At 48.0% G+C, this 18,886-nt stretch overlaps 2 protein-coding genes and 1 long non-coding RNA gene across 32 annotated transcripts in view; 2 read left to right on the top strand and 1 right to left on the bottom strand.

Moving 5' to 3' along the window:
- ECE1 (endothelin converting enzyme 1) overlaps positions 1-9,308 on the top strand; it is an 80,172-nt gene extending 70,864 nt beyond the window's left edge. For all 5 annotated transcript variants that reach the window (XM_081870926.1, XM_081870928.1, XM_081870924.1 and 2 more), the window contains 4 exons: positions 675-742; positions 1,638-1,828; positions 4,045-4,140; positions 5,637-9,308. In XM_081870926.1, coding sequence (XP_081727052.1) covers positions 675-742; positions 1,638-1,828; positions 4,045-4,140; positions 5,637-5,813 — 532 coding nt within the window. In that variant the 3' untranslated portion in view covers positions 5,814-9,308. The remainder of the gene's footprint in view (positions 1-674; positions 743-1,637; positions 1,829-4,044; positions 4,141-5,636) is intronic.
- LOC309347077 lies at positions 8,935-10,916 on the bottom strand. Its single transcript, XR_014158826.1, has 2 exons — positions 10,175-10,916; positions 8,935-10,012 (listed from the first exon to the last, which is right to left on the bottom strand). It is a non-coding gene; the product is annotated as an uncharacterized lncRNA (long non-coding RNA).
- A 5,795-nt stretch (positions 10,917-16,711) lies between these two features.
- The window catches only part of EIF4G3 (eukaryotic translation initiation factor 4 gamma 3), a 79,562-nt gene continuing 77,387 nt past the window's right edge, over positions 16,712-18,886 (top strand). For 13 of the 26 annotated variants that reach the window (XM_081870694.1, XM_081870693.1, XM_081870683.1 and 10 more), the window contains exon 1: positions 16,714-16,867. The gene's annotated coding sequence lies outside the window, so the exon portion shown is untranslated. Of the gene's footprint in view, positions 16,868-18,886 lie in introns of all 26 variants that reach the window. The other 13 variants (XM_081870688.1, XM_081870682.1, XM_081870702.1 and 10 more) reach the window with 2 other exon arrangements.

The raw sequence follows: 18,886 nt of genomic DNA, 5'->3' as shown, positions 1-18,886 counted from the left end.
AGGTAAAAGGAAGACCTCCTCCTTCACGCAGCGCAGAGTTAATCTGTGGAACTCCCTCCCACAGGAGGCAGTAAGGGCCACCAACCCGGGTGGCTTGGAAAGAGGATTAGACAAAATCCTGGAGGAGGAGAAGGCTACTAGCAGCAATGGCTGTGCTGTGACTCCACGGTCGGAGGCAGCCATGCCTGTTGCCAGAAACCGCAGGAAGGAACAGTTGCTCTTGGGCTAGAATTCTGCTTGCAGGTTTCCCACAGACATCTGGTTGGCCCTGTGAGAACAGGATGCTGGACTAGGTGGGTGAGCTGTTAGTGTGATCCAGAAGGCTCTTCTTATGTCCTTATTGTTTGCAGCAGTTCCCCTGGAGCCAGCAGATTGGGGCTGGCTCCTCCGTGGAGCCAACAAATGTATTTCTGACTTACAGTGGATGCTCGGGTTGCGAACGTGATCTGTGTGGGATGCACGTTCGCAACCCCGTGTCTGCGCACACGCGGGTTGCGATTCGGCGCTTATGTGCAAAATGCGATTTACGCTTCTGCGCATGCGCAGCTGCCGAAACCTGGAAGTAACCCGTTCCGGTACTTCCGTGTTTCGGCAGTCCACAACCCAAAAGAACGCAACCTGAAGCGGACGCAACATGAGGCATGACTGTACTGACATTTTCTTTCTCCCTGTAGGGCACTGAATTTCGGTGGGATTGGTGTGGTCGTGGGCCATGAACTGACTCATGCTTTCGACGACCAAGGTCAGGACCTCCTTTCCTCCATCTCTTTAATTCATCTTCTAGAATTTATCTTCCTCCTCTCCACCCCACCCCACACACTTTTTTTGCTGCGGTGTTTGCCACTTCGGGCTGTTTCATTTTTAAACCCTTAGCAAACTTCTTGCAAACGGTTAGATTTTTCTTGCAAAGTAAACTTGTGGGGCAGAACAGCACTTTTCATAGAATCCTAGAGTTGGAAGAGACCACAAGGGCCATCGAGTCCAACCCCCTGCCAAGCAGGAAACACCATCAGAGCACTCCTGACATATGGTTGTCAAGCCTCGGCTTAAAGACCTCCAAAGAAGGAGACTCCACCACACTCCTTGGCAGCAAATTCCACTGTCAAACAGCTCTTACTGTCAGGAAGTTCTTCCTAATGTTTAGGTGGAATCTTCTTTCTTGTAGTTTGGAACCATTGCTCCGTGTCCGCTTCTCTGGAGCAGCAGAAAACAACCTTTCTCCCTCCTCTATGTGACATCCTTTTATATATTTGAACATGGCTATCATATCACCCCTTAACCTCCTCTTTTCCTGGGCGTTGCTTTAAAAAGTAACAATAAGGATCTATAAGTAAAAGTTTACTGTTGTATATAAGCATACAAACATTTGATTGTCGTAACATCCAAGTACACCCCACCACACACATACAATTAGTACATAAAAGGATATTTAAATGTTCTCAAATTATTTCGTTCATTCCACACTGCAGAGTATTGAGATGGGGGGGGGTTTGGCACAATATCATTTTGTGCGTTTAGCTGCGATTTCCACATTGCAGGGTGTTTGACTAGATGGCCCTTGGGGTGGGGGGGTCCGTTCCAACTCCAGAATTCTGTGATTCTGTGATTCTTTTTGCTAACTTCCTTGGTCCTTGCAGGCCGGGAGTACGACAAGGACGGCAACCTCCGCCCCTGGTGGAAGAATTCGTCAGTGGAGGCCTTTAAGCAACAGACCGAGTGCATGGTGGAACAGTACGGCAACTACACAGTCCACGGGGAGGCCATCAATGGCAAGCACACCCTGGGGGAGAACATCGCCGACAACGGGGGGCTCAAAGCTGCCTACCGGGTGAGACTCCCTCAGGCCTTTCAATCAGACTTTGGGAGCTGTGGGGTCTTCTTTGCTGCAGCTGCAGAAGCTGCCTGGCAAAAGAGGAGCGGGGATGAGGTTGCCAAGTAAAGCTGCTGTTTACCGTCCCCGTCCCCCCGCAAAAAAACCCCAAAATTGATACGTGAGTCTCAAGCCATAGAGAGAGAAGGCCAAGGCCACTTGCTTAGAGCACTCATCCCAATTTCTCACAAATAGTCTCTAAATTGAACACCACAGCTTTGTGTCTCTTCCTTTTCTTAAAAAATAATGGTTGTTATTAATTTTTTAACTACAAGAACAACATCGTATTTGCAAAATATAAGCTGTAAAACGCCGAAATTGGAATTTCCATGCACAATAACTGATTTGGTGTTATATTGGCTTAAATACAGAATCATTAAAAAATGGCAAACTAATCAAACCACAAATAATATGTAAATCACAGTGCACGTAAAGAATGAAAAAAAACCCAAATGCAGTGCAAAATCTTAAAATAAATAATGCTTTGAGATGGAGTGAATAAAAATAATCAAACCTTAATTCAGAATAACTATAGCACCACCTAGTGGTATTAGAGGTGTTATTTTTTCCCCCACAGGGGAGCCTAGGTCATCAAAGAAGGGTGGGAGAGGTTAGGAAAGTTGTGAGCCACATATTAGAAAGAGTTGGTGCCAGAAGATTGCCATGTTTGGCTATTTTCATAAAATCTGCAAAGCCAGCCCAAGTTGCAGTAAAATTGTCCTTGTGCAAATCTCTGTTTAGTCATCAGTTTTTCTAACACTGCAATCTGCCATAATACTAATTTGTACATAATACTAATTTGTAACATTTACTCCTTCCAGGTTCTTTCAGGGTCTAGCTATAATAATTCTTGCTGCTTGCACAAGCAAGTTTATCAGGTCTTTGTTCTGTAAATCCAGTCTATAGCAGTGCTTCCCAACCTTTTTTTGGCCATGCCCCACCTAAAAGGTAAAGGGACCCCTGACCATTAGGTCCAGTCGTGACCGACTCTGGGGTTGCGGCGCTCATCTCGCTTTACTGGCCGAGGGAGCCGGCATACAGCTTCCGGGTTATGTGGCCAGCATGACTAAGCCGCTTCTGGCAAACCAGAGCAGCGTATGAAAACACCATTTACCTTCCCGCTGGAGCGGTACCTATTTATCTACTTGCACTTTGACGTGCTTTTGAACTGCTAGGTTGGCAGGAGCAGGGACCGAGCAACAGGAGCTCACCCCGTTGCGGGGATTTGAACCGCCGACCTTCTGATCAGCAAGTCCTAGGCTCTGTGGTTTAACCCACAGCGCCATCCACATCCCTATGCCCCACCTAAGCATCTCTAAAATCCTGATCCCGCCCCACGCCATTAACATATAATTCTTACTATTCAAAAAGTGAGCTATTCACATGGAGGAAGCCTAAAAGGCCATTGACTGTTAATAACTTATTCTCAAATTGCTCCCCTTAAAAATCAAATTGCCCCCCTGTGGGGCATGTGCCCCACATTGGGAGCCATGGGTCTATGGGGAAAATATGTATAAGAGCTAAATGTGGACTAGGCGTTAATTGCTGTGACTATTCCTGTAATCTAGCTGCAAGAGTTGGAAGGATGTATGATAAGTCCTGCTGGGTCGGGCCAAAGGGGGGTCCCATCCAGTCCTGATTCTTGTTCTCACAGAGGCCAGCCATATACCCATTCTGGGAAGCCGACAAACAGGGCCGGCTCACATGAGCAACTCTCCCCTCCTGCAGTTTCCAGAATCATTGCTGCCTCAGACCATGGAGGCAGAACGTAGGCATCCTGGCTAGTAACCTTTGATAGCCCTCTATTCCATGAATTTATCTAATCATCTAACCCTCCAAGTCAGTGGCCATCCCTGCCTCCTGCAGCAGTGAGTTCCATAGTTTCAAACTTGCGAAAAAGACATTTCTTCCTGAACCTTCAGGTATTCTGTTTCATTGGGTGGCCCTGAGTCCTAGTGCTACGAGATCCACTTTCTCCACTCTATGAGTAATTGTATCATGCCCCCTGTTGCTCTCCCTTTTTTCTACGCCCCCCCCCCCAATAAAGCAGGTGTTATCCCTTTCCTCCCAGGGAACTTGCTCCAACCCCTTGATCGTTTTGGCTGTGCTTACCTGAGCCTTCTCCAGCTCTATGGCATCCTGATTTGATTCGCTTTTCCCTCCTCATCTTCCAGGCTTATCAGAACTGGTTGAGGAAAAATGGAGAAGAGGAGACTTTGCCCACGCTGGGCCTCACCAACTACCAGCTCTTCTTTGTGGGGTTTGCCCAGGTAGGTCTGAGTGTCCCATTTTGGAGGTGGGTGGATGATGGCATGCCTGGGCTATGTTTTGTCTCTGGGTTTGATGCTACAGACAGAGAAGGCTGTGACTAACTATATGCAGGCCTTTTGACACCTGAGATGTATGGATATAGAAATATATATTTATTTTTTATTTTTTTATTGATTTCCAAGAAAAAAGAACATGTATATTTTTAGGACCCATCCTATTTTTGTGCATGTTGAACAGTTTATTCATGCTGTATTTTATATTGTTGTAACCCAAGCCTGGAATTAGTTGGAGGCGGTCATTCTTGGTCATTAGAAGAAAAATGCAAATAAATCATTACCTAGTTAGCAAACCTGTTGTACCCCGCTTCATGACCTTGGTTGTATCCAATGCTTTTCCTACTCAGAATAGGCCCATTGAAGTTGGGGAGCATGACCAATTTAGGCCTATTAATCTCAGTGGGTCTGGCCTAAATAATACCCCTCCCCCACCATTAGTAATATCCTTTGGCTTCACTGGGTCTTGTCTGAGTAGGAGTAGCATTTGATATAACCCAGGATCATTTTTTGCAGTGGGTCTGCTTTGAATTAATACAGTGGTACCTCAGGTTGCAGACGCTTCAGGTTACAGACTCCACTAACCCAGAAATAGTACCTCAGGTTAAGAACTTTGCTTCAGGATGAGAACAGAAATCGTGCGGTGGTGGTACAGTGGCAGCGGGAGGCCCCATTAGCTAAAGTGCTGCTTCAGGTTAAGAACAGTTGCAGGTTAAGAACGGACCTCTGGAACGAATTAAGTTCTTAACCCGAGGTACCACTGTAGTTGGATACAACCCTTAGCATGGATTAAAACTCAAGATTTACAGGAGCAGAAAAGTAACTCTGATTTACATGAAATAATACATCCTGTTGAATATTATGGTGATACTTCACATCCCAGTGATTTACAAATAAAGACTTTCCCATAAATTTGCCCTCCTTTCAATAGCTCATCTCTCCATGATAATAATGGGATTCTCGAGGATTTCCAAGATGCTCCTTGCAATGCCTTGGGTGGTAGCTGATGTTACTTGAGAGTAGAACCACTTAAATGAATGCTCATGGCAAACTCAGTCCCATTAATTTCAGTAGGTCTACTGCTGTATGGTTGACAATAATAAAAACATATAACCAAAACCATATTTTAAAAGTTTAAAAAAGCAGGCCATAAATTAACCATTGTGGAAGGACATCTTCCTAATTTGCCTGGCAGAATAGAAAGGTTTTCAGCAGGCATTTAAAAAATTGGCACTGAAGACACCTGCTAAAATTCCAGAGGTTGAGAGTTCCACTGGGCTGTGCCAACAAAACTTAAAGACTCAGTTTCTCATCATTGTCAAGCGAGCTTCACCAACTTGGGGAACAACCAACGACACTTCTGTGGGTGAACTCTGCAATTGGGCTGGGGGCATAAGACAGCTGGATGTGCAATTCGTCTTGCGATTCCTCTCTCCTTCCAGGTCTGGTGCTCCGTCCGCACCCCGGAGAGCTCCCACGAAGGACTGGTCACCGACTCTCACAGCCCCTCCCGCTTCCGAGTCATCGGGACCATCTCCAATTCCCCAGAGTTCTCGGAGCACTTTGGGTGCCCGCGGGGCTCCCCCATGAACCCGCAGCGGAAGTGCGAGGTCTGGTGAAGTTCCCCAAAGCCGAGGAGAGAGAAAAGGAATGGGATGAACTGGAGGGCAGCCTGGGGGAAACACAGCAGGAGGGAGTGCCCTCAGCCTTCCTCCACACCTAAGAGGCGCCCCGTGACCTTGGGACTAGCTCAGCGCTCTGCGATGGCTGGGAGGGGTCCCCAGCCCTCACCCCAAAGCACCACCCCATTTGACCCACTGTGAAGATGTCCTCTACTCCGGAACCAATTGCATCGGTGTCCCCCTTTGCCTCTCACTTTGCTAAAAGTGCAGAAGTCTGCACACATGTCTGTGTTTCAGATGCACTGGCTTTGGGGTGGGGATAAGGTTGTGCTGTCTCCCCCCCCCCATATGCAGCGGGGGGCGGGACTGGCTCTTCGCCACCATAGGCTTGGAAGTTCTTGCGTCCTTTTTTCCCCAAAAAGGGGGAACCACCCAAATTTTAAAAGAGAATCCATTTTGGTCACATCTAACAAGCGCCAACCCTCTCTGTAGACAGACATACACGTCCATACATATGTATAAGTTTTGTGCGCTCACATACACATGGTAAAACTTGTAAGATATTTCTGCGGAATTTTTTTTTTTTTAAATCTTGCAGAACACTGGAAAGTTCAGGGAAAATGTATTGAGTTGAATGGACTGGTATATTTATTGCGTGTGTGTGCAATTCTAGGTTAAGGGCATTCTGCTTACAGCTGAGAGGCAGGATACAAACCTCCCCCATGGCTCATCTCTCCTCACCCCCAGTGTCTTCTTAGGAGGAACGGGTGCAGCTCATTTCCACGCAGACTCTCTTTTTGCTTGGGAAATATTCTGGGGCCTGGCTTCTCCAAAACCCTTTCCTTCCTGGCAACACTGTTGACTTTCCCAATTGAAATCCAGACCTCTGCCCTAGCCCCAGGTGCAGAGCAGGCCACATTTTCTAAAAATGCCTTTGGGGCTTGGGGCTTCAATCTCCAAGCTAAATCTGAGAGATTTCCCAGCAGGACAAGCATGTCACAACCTACCAGCCATCGTTGGCAGCCTTTGCAACAGGAAGATGAGCTGCCTCGCAGAGAAATGCCCCCATCACAAACTCGAAGATGCACCTCGAATGATGTACCTTGTGTGTCAAGACCCCAGCTGACGTGGGCAGTTTCAGTGCCGCTGAAGAAGTAGCCCCTGAAAGTCTTGCTGAAGTACTGTCTGTCTTTGCTCAGCCAAAGAATATGCCTGTATTGAGTCTGGAGCTGAATCATCCAGACATTTGTACACATAACCCCAAGTAAAAGAAATTTTAAAGGCTTGTTAGGCCCACAGACCTGCAGCTGACATGTTCTCCCTTCCTCCCCCCACCCCCTTGTGGCCTTAATAACTTAATTAAGGGTTACTGAATTTGAAAAGGCCCCAAATCCTGGCTGTTTGTGTGGTGTCAGCAAACTCTACACCACAGCCAAACTCTTGCAGGCATCTAACTGCTTTTGCTTTACCAGTGCCCTCCACCACTGTGAACTCTCGGGTGCTCAGCAGCTCGACAAAGGCACAAAACCTGGAGCTTTCAGCTGTGGACAGGTGTCAGGACTGCAGAGAAGACTGTCTGCCTCATGACAAAGCCATTTTTTATTGTACTGAAATACGGCGGTCGGTTTCGGAGACCCCTTGACTGGTGGGACTTGGGCAGTGATGCTCCCGCGCTTGCAGACAAACTTCCTTGAAGAAACAGAGCTGCCTTGGACTTGTGAGCTGCCCATCTCTCCTTCCAGCCTCCCTGCAACACTGTGGGGCCAGGAGCCATTGCAATCCCAACTCGTATGCTGAACTTCAGGCAGGGAGAGAAGATGTGCTGTACCTCCTTTCCTAGGCAAGCTTTCTTATGCCTTGAATTAAACAGAGGAGGGGAGAGCTCTGGTATTGCAAGTGCAGCCCAGGCCTCCCCAACTCCACTACAAGTTGAGATGCCTTCATTCCAAAGAGTCAGCAAGACTATCCTTGCGTAGTGATTAGTGGTTTCTCTTCATCTTTTGCTCTTGAAGAAGTCCATCTTGCGTGTATTTTTGGCTTGTGTGTCTGTCTGTCTTTACTTTGTCTGGTGAGCCTCCTGCCCTGAGGACGGGCGAAACGGATCAGTTGGTTCGCAGCCTCCCAAACTTTGTAGGCTTGTGGAGTCCCCACTCTTCATTTCCTGTGGAAGTGGCTGTCCATCATTTGGTACCACAACTCCAGGAGGACCTGGGGGTGCAAAGGGATAGCCACTGAGTTTCTGGGGCTCTGGGTACTGCAGCAGTGTCCCCACTTCCTGTCCTCAGTCTGTCTTGTGGTGGGTGGCCTTGCAGATGTGCAGGTGGGGAACATGGTTGCTTGAACTCTGCCCTGCGGCGACACATGGGCCGGAGTTGAGAAAATGAGTGAGTGTGAGCTTTGCGGTGGGAAAATGCCTTACTCTCAACATGGCTGAGAATGCGCTTCTAGTGCCTTAACAATGTTGGAGCAATCCTCCCACCAGCAACATCATGCACTTCCTGGGCCAAATCCTGCCCTGCACCAAACAATGAGCCCTGCAAGCACACAGTAAACAAAGATCCAGCAGGTATTGTACTGATCATGCCACCTCTGACATCTTGCCATCTTGGACTTGTGGAAACGGTGCCTTGGACACTCTTCCTGATTTCCCCAAGCTCCTGTCTATCTGTCTGTCTCCCTTCTCCCCCCCCCCCTTTTCTCTCTCCCCAGAGATCTTTCCTGGTGACCAAAAGTGGTCCCTTTTTTGCTGCTTGGGACGAGCACTGATCCCTTGATGCCATTTTGTTCAGCTGCCTTCTCCCACCACTGAAGGTAAGGAGAGGGTGCCTCTCCATCACCTGTGCAGGGGAGAGCGAAGAAGGAAAACCACCCCAGGGTTTTGTTCTGTACCCCTTAACAGACCCCGCTTTGTGTGGTGAGAGCACAGACCTGCTCTTGAACCCAGTGCTGCTGCTGCTGCCGCTGCTACTGCAGCTGCCATCCTTCCCATTTTGGGCTGCTCTCTTCCTCTTCTGGTTTTCCTCTTGGATCCCTCCTGTGCAGAGCAAAAATGGTTCCATTTGTGCAATCTGCTTTTAGTAATTGGACCCAAGAAGAACGTGAGCTGATCACTTCAAGATGGTGCAGCAGATGTTTTAAGAGGGCTGGGGGCAGGGAGACCTAGTAGAACTTCTCCCCTTCAAATGGAAAGAAGGAAGACCACCACCACCAAAAATGTAGGGCTTGTGATACCCTAAGGGGGCTTGCTCAGCATCTGGGAAGGCTTGTAGCCACTGAAAAAGGGAAATATTAGGAAATTGTTTTCTTCGCACCAGACAAGGCCAAACTTATTTCAGACTAGGGGAAGGTCTGGGAGGAATATTGTGGTATTTATGTATGGACAGGATGGGGGAGAATATAAGGTCTGGCTGATTTGTTCTTTGTTGTCACCTTCCCTGCTTCTTTGGAGATTATTGTAATTTTGAAATAAAAGCTTTTCTTGGGTTTTATTAATTTTGGGAGTTTGTGTGTGTGTGTGTGTGTGTGTGTGTCCCTAACTCTGCTTTTGACTATCCCCTATCTCCCACCAAGGTTCCTATTTTCCCCTCACACTATTTGTTATTTGTTCATTAAAATATCTACACTTATTGAACAGTTTTGAGCAGTTTACCACAATAAAAAAATGCAAGCTCTAAAACTTGCAGTATAATAAATTCTTGCCTATTAGCCATTTATAATGGTCTCTGCTTACTTGGGAAATAAGCAATAGAATTCTAGGAGGTGAATTTTTCACCATTCTGGTTTCTTCATCCTTGCTCTCAGTCCAGGCAGAGGCTGGTATGTCACAACTGAACAGTGACTTGAACCCAGATCTGCTTAACTAAACAAATACTCTCCTTTCAGAATTGCCTTGGGCCGTTTCCAGCTTGGTTAGAGTCAGGGCAGACCCACTGAAACTAATGAACCTCAGCTAGTTATGGCCATTACATTATATTACATGGACTAGTATTGGGTACAACTCTTGGTCCACAAAGGCTGGTTCAGATCCACAAACAGTAGCAGGTACTAATGTGTATCATTAGTAATCTTTCCCAGACTGCTTGTTTATCTTGTTTCATTATCTCTTCATACGCCACCTTAGGGGGTCTTTTTATACTTGTGTATTTTGTTCAATTTCTTATCCGTACTTCACAGCAAGGCCCCAGGACAGGTCACGACTGTAAAACACACAGAGAACGAAGAAAGCAAGAAAAGTGTAAAAGCAATTAAAAGCAGTTCCATATAGTGTAATAAAACAAGGAAAATCTTGTATGTAAAAACAATGCAAACATTAGAAAACCTATTCCACGTATAAAAACAAGAGTTATTCCAATACTTACACAGACTGGGAAGAGGATCTCCATTTAAAAGGTTTGTTGAAAGAGGAAGGTAACCAGCAGATGCCTGAAAGTTAACTAAGCAAAGAGGAAGAGATGAAGCAGGTATGTAAATAAGTCTTGCTAGAAGTGCACTCTTAATGCGAACAGTTGCAAGAAACTGCAGGGCACAAAACAAATGCACCTTATCTTGATGCCACCTCAACTCTTGCCAGCTGCCTGAAAGCAAAAGGAACCTGCAGTTTCATAAGAGTATATATTTAAAGAAGATTAATAAATGAGCAAATTAAGTTAATTTGGATATGCAGAAGATATTAAAAATAAATTTAAGGAACTGCAGAAAGGGGGAAGGAAGTCAAGTTTTGAAATGTCAAAATGATTGTAAAATTCAATGGTTTCACACAGGTGAGAAACCATTTGAATGCAATGAGTGTGGAAATGGCTTCAATCGGAGTGGACTTCTTACAAAACATCAACAAACTCATACAGGGGAGAAACATCATATAAGTGCTAGGGAAGTAGATAGAGGTTCAGTTGTAGTGGAAGTCTTACAAACCATCAAAAGACTCCGAGGGGTAAGAGCTGCAAGACTGGAAACTCTACAAGCCATCAATTAACTCAAAGAAGAGAAATGGTTTAAATAGGAGTGTGGAATCTGCTTTGGTTATTATGGAATGCTTTTCCAAAACATCTACTGACTTCCATGGGGTGGAACCATTTTCTCTGAGTTGACACTTTCTTTTCAGGAAATCAATCTTTTTTTAAAAAAAATGGTAAAATTCGTGAAATGTGTAAACCTGAAAAGTAATAATAATAATAGTAGTAGTAGTAAAAGTAACAGGAAGAAGGAACCTGTCCATTATCCAACAGGAAAGAAAGGGGACTTAGAAATATCAAAATGGAAAAGCCACTAGTGTGAACCCAGCTGGCATCATCTGCTCAGTTGTCACCCTGGTTAAAACACCAGCAGCCAATTTCACACTTCATCTTGGGGCCAGGGGTATGTTTTTTAGCATCTCTACAGGAAATACAGTTTTGAGGTGTGGCTTGCACACAAATGTCACAATTGAAGCACTTCCAAGATGGAGTCTCTTTCGTCAAGCATGGAGGAGGCTCGGGCAAGAAAGAGTAGAGGCCTCTGTAGAACCCGGCGAAGGCCTACTGGGGCAGTGCTGCCATGGTAACAACACTACTGCCAGCCAGCGCTGGTAGTGGTCTACAGGCCTTGTGTCCCAAAGTGACTCTGAATGTTGCAGCTGGCTTTACCTAAAGGCTGGGCCCTGGACTAGTCAACCCAGCTTTTCTTAATAGTGGGGTTGGAGAGCTGAAAAAAACAAGTCATGTATTTGGTTTCAGATAGTACATGAGTTGTTGTTTAGTCATTTAGTCGTGTCCGACTCTTCGTGACCCCATGGACCAGAGCATGCCAGGCACTCCTGTCTTCCACTGCCTCCTGCAGTTTGGTCAGACTCATGTTAGTAGCTTCGAGAACACTGTCCAACCATCTCGTCCTCTGTCGTCCCCTTCTCCTTGTGCCCTCCATCTTTCCCAACATCAGGGTCTTTTTCAGGGAGTCCAGGGAGGTGGCCAAAGTCTTGGAGCCTCAGCTTCAGGATCTGTCCTTCCAGTGAGCACTCGAGGCTGATTTCCTTCAGAATGGAGAGGTTTGATCTTCTTGCAGTCCATGGGACTCTCAAGAGTCTCCTCCAGCACCATGGGGGCAGGTCTTTTGTTAGGGGTGCAGAACCTCAGTTTGTTATGTATTTTTGTTGATTTTTATTTCCTTAAAAATGGAGAGGTTCGATCTTCTTAGTACATGGGTAGAAGAGTCTAAAAAGCCCAGGACACACATTTTCATGGCCCTTTAGCAGCTATGGTGGCTCATTTACCAGAAGTAATGTATTTAGCATTAACTCTGGAAGTGTATACAATCTGGAGTGGATTTGGAGTGAGACCTCAGATCTTGACTACGTTGATTCATACATTTGAATGCAGAGGATGTGTCCCTTATTGTACAACCATAGCCTGCTTTGTGCTCATGATGGTTTCAGGGCTGCCCTGGCCTGTACAGTGTTGGGATATCATGGAATCGTAGAGTTGGGAGGGACCAAAATGGTCATCTAGTCCAACCCCTTGCAATGTCACACACATGCGCAAAGGGCCCCCCCCCCCAATCCTGAGGGCAACCAGGCATCACCGATACACGCTGCCCTGGCTTCCGCCCCAGGGAGATCACTTTGGTGCTGCTCATGCAAGAGTTGGACTTCACCCCCAGAGATGCACTCCGTTGTCCCTGGAGACAGATGGATGCCAACCTCAGGTTAAGAACTTAATTCGTTCCAGAGGTCCGTTTTTAACCTGAAAGTTCTTAACCTGAGGTACCACTTTAGCTAATGGGACCTCCTGCTGCCGCTGCGCCGCCACCATGCGATTTCTGTTCACATCCTTAAGCAAAGTCCTTAACCTAAGGTGCTATTTCTGGGTTAGCGGAGTCTGTAACCTGAAGCGTCTGTAACCCGAGGTACCACTGTACATGCGTAAAAATGCATGCCTGTCCAGAGCAGCCCTAAGAGATGCCAGGATGTTCTGGTTTCATCTTTGTCTTGTATATTGTGCAGCAAACACTAGAGGTCAGGGCAGGCAAGGAATGTCTCCAAATGCAAGCTTCTCCTGTCTGTCAGTTGCCCTGATGCAGAAAACCTTGGCATTGCTCACAGAGACTATAAATGAGAGGGGAGCACCCATCTCTTTAACCACCCCGAATGGTGATGTGCCAGGAAGTCGGGATTTGTGCAGCCCAGGCAGAGGAGATACCTTCCATTAGTCTCCTTAACCTGGAGGGCAACAAACAGAGATCTCAGTGGTGTTTCTGGTCTTCTTGGGTCTGAAGGGCTGCAAATTGCCTTTCCCCATGCAATGCCCATTTGACGACTTCAATCTGCAGAACTGGCACATGACACTCGTTGCACATGTGTAAGAAATCAAAATTATAGTGTGGCAGCACCCACTCTTTGGAATTCCCTCCCTATTGTCACGGCACTATTTTTTAGCACTTTGTTTAAGCATGCCTAAGCAGACATGTGGAACGTTTACATGCATTTTAATCTGGTTTTTAGTTTATTGTAGATTGTCATTCTGCTTTGAAGGTTCGAAACAGTTGGTCTTCAGCTTTATTTACTGATGATTTCATCGTTTTATTCTTTTGTGTAAACCATGCTGTGGGTTTTAAACAAAAGCAAAAAAACGCCAACAGCCACCAAGCTATATAAACTTGTATTAAATGAAATAAATAATAAATCCATGCTGCAGTGATGCTGAAGACTTCAAAGCAGGCATGATTCTGATGGATGCCCAAAGCCGGTTTTGGTTTTCCAGATTTGCTGTTCTTTAGAATTTAGACCATCCAGCTAAGAAAATAATTCAACGGCCTCTGTTTTATTTGACGTTGAGGGTGTACAGGGGAATGACAAGGGAGGCCTCTGCCCTGAAATCAGATGCAGAGAGAAGGAAGAAGGCGGTTGAAGGTACAACAGGGAAGGAATGTGGGATGTTTAGTAATGGACGTTTACCTTCAATAGAGTGGGAAATCTTTCTCAACATAGTGTCCTCCAGAGGTCTTGGATGACACCCTCATGCTCTGGGGGTGCGTGGGAATTACAGTCCATAACATCTGCAGTGCACGAGGTTTGGGCAGGCTGCAGTTGGGGAGGATAAAATGACAACTGGACCAAGTTAATTCAGGGTGGAATTGTGTTGTTGTGGAAAGAGAGTTATAGAGAAGGTATTAATTAAACCCTGAGGTGTATTGCGAACTTAAGGCCGTCTCTGATCACCCACAGTCAGCAGTTATTTGGGAATGGGGGAGGGTCAAGTTTTTCCAGGTCTAGCCCCCCCCCTCCTGTTTTGTCCTCTGGTTTCTTGACCTACTGCAACCTTCAGGGAGCAGATGTTTTGGACTACAACTCCCATCATGTGCTGGCTGGGGCTAATGGGAGCTGTAGTACAAAACATATGGAGACCTGCTCAGTGACGGCTCCTGTGGTGTCTCACACGCCTTCACCAACTATTGCAATTACCTGATGCATGTGGAGTGTCCGGTGCCAGAGAAAGTCGCGCTCCATCTGTGGAGAGGCATTATTTCCTATTCCAGCTTCCAGGACTGAATGAGTCATACAGTCAAAAACAGATCAAAGATTTGACCCTGGTCTTGCCTTTGGGGCCAGACCCCAACTCCAGTCACTTAATTCTCCCTTCTCATCCCAGGGGAGGGTTGCTGTGGTTACTGGGACACTAAAGAAATGCACTCTGCCCATGTTCACAGGTTACCGGTATATATTTATCCATTACAGTATCACATATTTAAAGGAGGAACAGCTGGGCTTTCTGAACTGCTCCTGGGGCTTTAACCCTAGCTCCAGTAGAAGTTCTGACATATAATGGCTCCCTTTCAGATGTTATCTGGTTGGCATCTTTCTGTCTCGGGATGCAATGTGCCTTTGGGGGTGAAGTCAAGCCGTTGGAAGGTTGCAGTGCCTGCTGTGGCTGTAGAGTCCGATATGGGAGCACAAAATCTACATGAACCCCTTGCCTGTTCAGCAGATTCCCAGATTCAATGGACAGAGAGGTGCTAAAGGTAATTTTAAATTCTAGACTTAATGGTCTTAGTGGGCATGGTGGGGGCTCCCTCTTAGAGGGTGACGTGTATTTCTCTGGATCAGGCCAAAGTGGGAGCATTATGTCTGGCAGTGCGCTGCATCTGATCTTGGAGGTAGCACATGAAACCATCATTTGGGAAGCTCCCTGGTCAATTTGGGAGCATCCCTAGGTAGGGCTGAGCAACCACCTCCATCCTGAAACCATCAACCTTAGTGAGCTAGATGGACCACTGCTCTGTCTTAATTGGATCCACTTTATGTTTGTAGTTTGTTTGAAATGGTTTTTAAATGCCGTGTAGTGTTGTTTTAATTGTTGTCACCTGCTCTGGGACCTTGGGGTGAAGGCTGGATAAGAAACTGGCAGTAATAACATAACCTCCAATATTTATCTGATCAAAATATTCCATTATCATCATTTTATTATTTATAGCCCACCTATCCGACTGGGTTTCCCCAGCCACTCCAGGCAGCTTCCAACATATATAAAAACAGAATAAAACATTAAACATTAAAAAAAAAAAATCTGACTGTTGATTTCAGGGCTGTGGGTTCAAGCTCCACATTGGGTGAAAGATTCCTGCATTGCAGGGGGTTCGACCAGATGACCCTCGCAGTCCCTTCCAGCTCTACAGTTCTACGTATAAAGGGCTTCCTTCAGACGTCTTCTAGGATGTATAGTTACTTATCTCCTTAGCTCGGGGGTCGTATAACTCATTTATCTGTTGAAAATAGGGATGCCTGACCTAAGGCAAAGCGGGACATTCCAGAATTAAATCAGAAACTGGGATGGCTTCTGTAAATCAACTACTGCCAATGGAAATTAGGGACACTTGGAGGGTCTGTAATAATAATAGCAGTAGCAGCAGCAAAAAATGAAATGAAATGAAATGCAGCTCTGCTGCATGGGCGGGAGTCTGGACCTGCCCTAAAGTGCTGCCTTTAGGGTACCACCGGGGGTGGACGCCTCCGAAGCAGAGAGGCTGGCGAGGAGCGCCGGCTTTCCGAACCTTCCCGAGCAGCCGAAGTGGCTCGGCACGAGCGGGCGAGCGAGGTACGAACAGAGCGGCCGGAGTCGGCTTCCCCGAAGATACCCGAGCTCGGAAGCCTACAGCGCGCGGGCGCCTCCCCCTCCCCCCCCCACCCCAGCGCGACCCGCGACCCGCGACGCTGCTGTGGCAGCCGGAGGAGCCGAGCGCTTCCGGAGCTTGCCGAGCAGCCGAGCGCCCTCCTTCGTCGCCCGTCGTCGTCCTGCCGGACTGCTGGAGGCGGCCGCCAGCGCCATGTTGGATGCTCCGCTCCGTCCGTGAGGAGAATCCGCCGGCATCGCCCGCCCGACAGCCGCCCGACGCCCGGGAGCCGCTCCGCCGGGGCCAGGGGCACCGAAACCCGCCGAGGGCGGCGGCCCTATGAGCGGCGGCGCGGCCTGAGCGGCCCCCGCCCGACCCTTCGCCAGCCGAGCAGGCAGGCAAGCAGCCGCAGGAGCCGGCCGGGCGAAGAAGAACAGCGGCGGCGGCGGCGGGAGGCGGCGGCGGCAGCGGCGCGGCAGCACTTGAGGGAGGCGGCGGCGGAGGGAGCAGGCCGGCCGCGTTGTCACGGAGACCGGCCGGGGGTGCTGGCCCGCCGGGCTGCCCCCGCCGCCGCCGCCGCCGCCCCGCCGCTCCCCGCCCCCTCAGGCAGCGGCGGCGGCCGCCCCGCCGCCGCCGGCCTGGTGGTGGCTCCGCTTGGCCATGAGCTTACCGCAGAAGGCGGCCCTCAAGCCCGGCGCGGCGGCGGTGGCGGCGGCGGCGGGAGCGGCCACGACCACGGGGACCCCCTCTGGTGGAGGGGTAGGGCCCGGAGGGCCGCCGCCTCCCGCTGCTGCCCCTGCCCCGCCGCCGCCTCCAGCAGCAGCGCCAGCAACCGGGCCGCCGCCACCGCCGCCGTCCCCTGCTGCTGCCGCCGCCGCCGCCGCCGCTGCTGCTGCTGCACCGGCTGTAGGAGCGGCGACGGCGCCTCCTCACCCCGCCAGCATCAGGGCTCTCCAGACACAGCCGCCCCAGCAGTATCCTTTGGCACCCATGGAGGGGCATGCATCGCTTCTCCATCCACCCTTTCCCCCCCCCCAATGAGGGGCACGCGTGTAGCCAGGAGGAACGTGTGGACTTAGGAGGGGGGGGGGAATATCTGTGTGTCAGTCATGTAAAAACGGGTCCACTTTCTGGAGGATCGTCTGAATGTATGGTGTCCTCTCTCTGGGAATGTGTGGATTTAGGAGGGGACAAAAAGGGGTAGGTGTGTCATCTTTTGAGGAACCCGTGTGCAGCCAGGAGGACTTTGCCGTCTGTGGGGGAATGTGTGGATTTAGGGACTTGGAAGGGAGGAACGGGTGTAGCCTGTGTGTGTGTGTATGTTTCATATATGGAGAGCTTGAACTTATTTCGTGTAGATGGAAGGAAAAAAAGGAACAGGAGCATCTCCTCTAAGGGGACGTCAAGGAGCTGCTTCTAAAGATGGATGAGCGTGCAGGGGAAAGAAAAGGGGGCCCTAGAGAGAATGTAGGGGGAAGGAGATTAGAATAAGGTGTGGGGAGGTCAGATCTCTTCCCTTAAGGATGGAGGCAGCATGGAGTGGTTTGTGTGTGTGTCAGGGGTAGGTGGGGAGGATGGAGCTGTCCATCAGACAGTTTCAGGATGAATGTGTTGTGTGTACCTCAGAGGTGAACTGGGGGAAGGAGCAGGACCCAAACTTGTGTAGGCAAGAGGACAAACCTCTTCTCTACCGGAGGCCTCTCAGCATATGAAATATGGGTGGTGGGGGATGATATTACACATGCCCACCCTCTTTATTTCTCTGTTAGAAAGGAGGGTCCTCTCCCACACACTCTTGCCTGGCTGAGCCTCTCAGTGAAAGGGCCAGCATTTTTTATGTTCAAACAAAACAGGAAAAACAAATGTCGATGTCATACAGGACTAAGGCAGCTGTACTACAGTTTCTCTTTCACTTTGTAAGAAAAGGAAGGGCTCTCTTGCCTAGAGAGGAGGCGAGTTTTGGGCATGGCTCTTCCTCCAGAAGAGGACCCAAGAGGGTTGGCTTGGAGGGGAAAGTATCCTTGCTTTGTTTTTGAGGGAGACCAGTGTACATGTCTGTGTGTTTTACAACAGGAAGGGGAGGTGATGGATGGTGGGTGGGTGGGTGGAAAGGGAATCCCACCTGCCAGCAGTTGGGCCTGGTGCCTCTGTGTTTGTGCTGTGATACTCCTTTTTAATGCTGAAGAAGGGACACATACTTCAGGGTCTCCTGTTTTATTTGCAGAGACTTTGTTATTCTTTGCACTTGCCAAAAAAGTGCAACTGTAAATGTTGTTCCCCAAGTGTGCTTATGCTGAGATTAAGACCACAGTCCTATGGAATTTAGTGGTACGTACTTCTGAGTGTAGGCATGCATGGGATTGGGTTAAAAGTCTGCTTGTTTGTTTTTAAATAAGAATTCGTTTGATGTAAACTATGAGCAGATTTTTCAGTTTTGTTCTTTGATTATGAATGTGAAGCTAGGATAATTTATTTATTTATTGTCCTCTGTAAAATCTAGTTTTGGTGGGTTGGTGGAGTTGATAAGTTTATATAAAATATGTCCATTGAAATGACGACCCTTAGGAAAGAGCATTCTTAACATAAAATGTGTTTAATATTTGCTGCTAGGACAGGAGTCTTATGAGGTAAATATTGCAGGAATCAGTTGAAAAGTGTGTGTATTAGAAAGGAAGGTATATAAATGAGAAATGGGTGTGCAATAGAAACCGCATATTAGCCTCTGCATAGAAGGATTTGTATGCATGTGTTAAAGGGGAGGGTTTTTTTGTAGACCAGTGAAATTAGATCTCTGGGAATATCAAAATATTTGATGAATTGGAGAAAACCTCATCCTCTGGATTAATGCCTGTGGATGGTGTCCAGAAGTGCTGGTTTTGCTTTGTCAGCAAGGTCAGCTGATGGTTCATAACAAAAGCAGATTTTCTCTTTATTTTAGGGACAGACTGTAACAGCTGTGAGATATTTACCTAGAACTTACTTCCCTTTCTGGC

The sequence above is a fragment of the Podarcis erhardii genome (assembly GCF_964252035.2).
Source record: "Podarcis erhardii genome assembly, chromosome: 7".
NCBI lineage: Eukaryota > Metazoa > Chordata > Lepidosauria > Squamata > Lacertidae > Podarcis > Podarcis erhardii.
The sequence above is the reverse complement of the archived record's forward strand: the minus strand, read 5'-3'. Positions and strand labels throughout refer to the sequence as shown.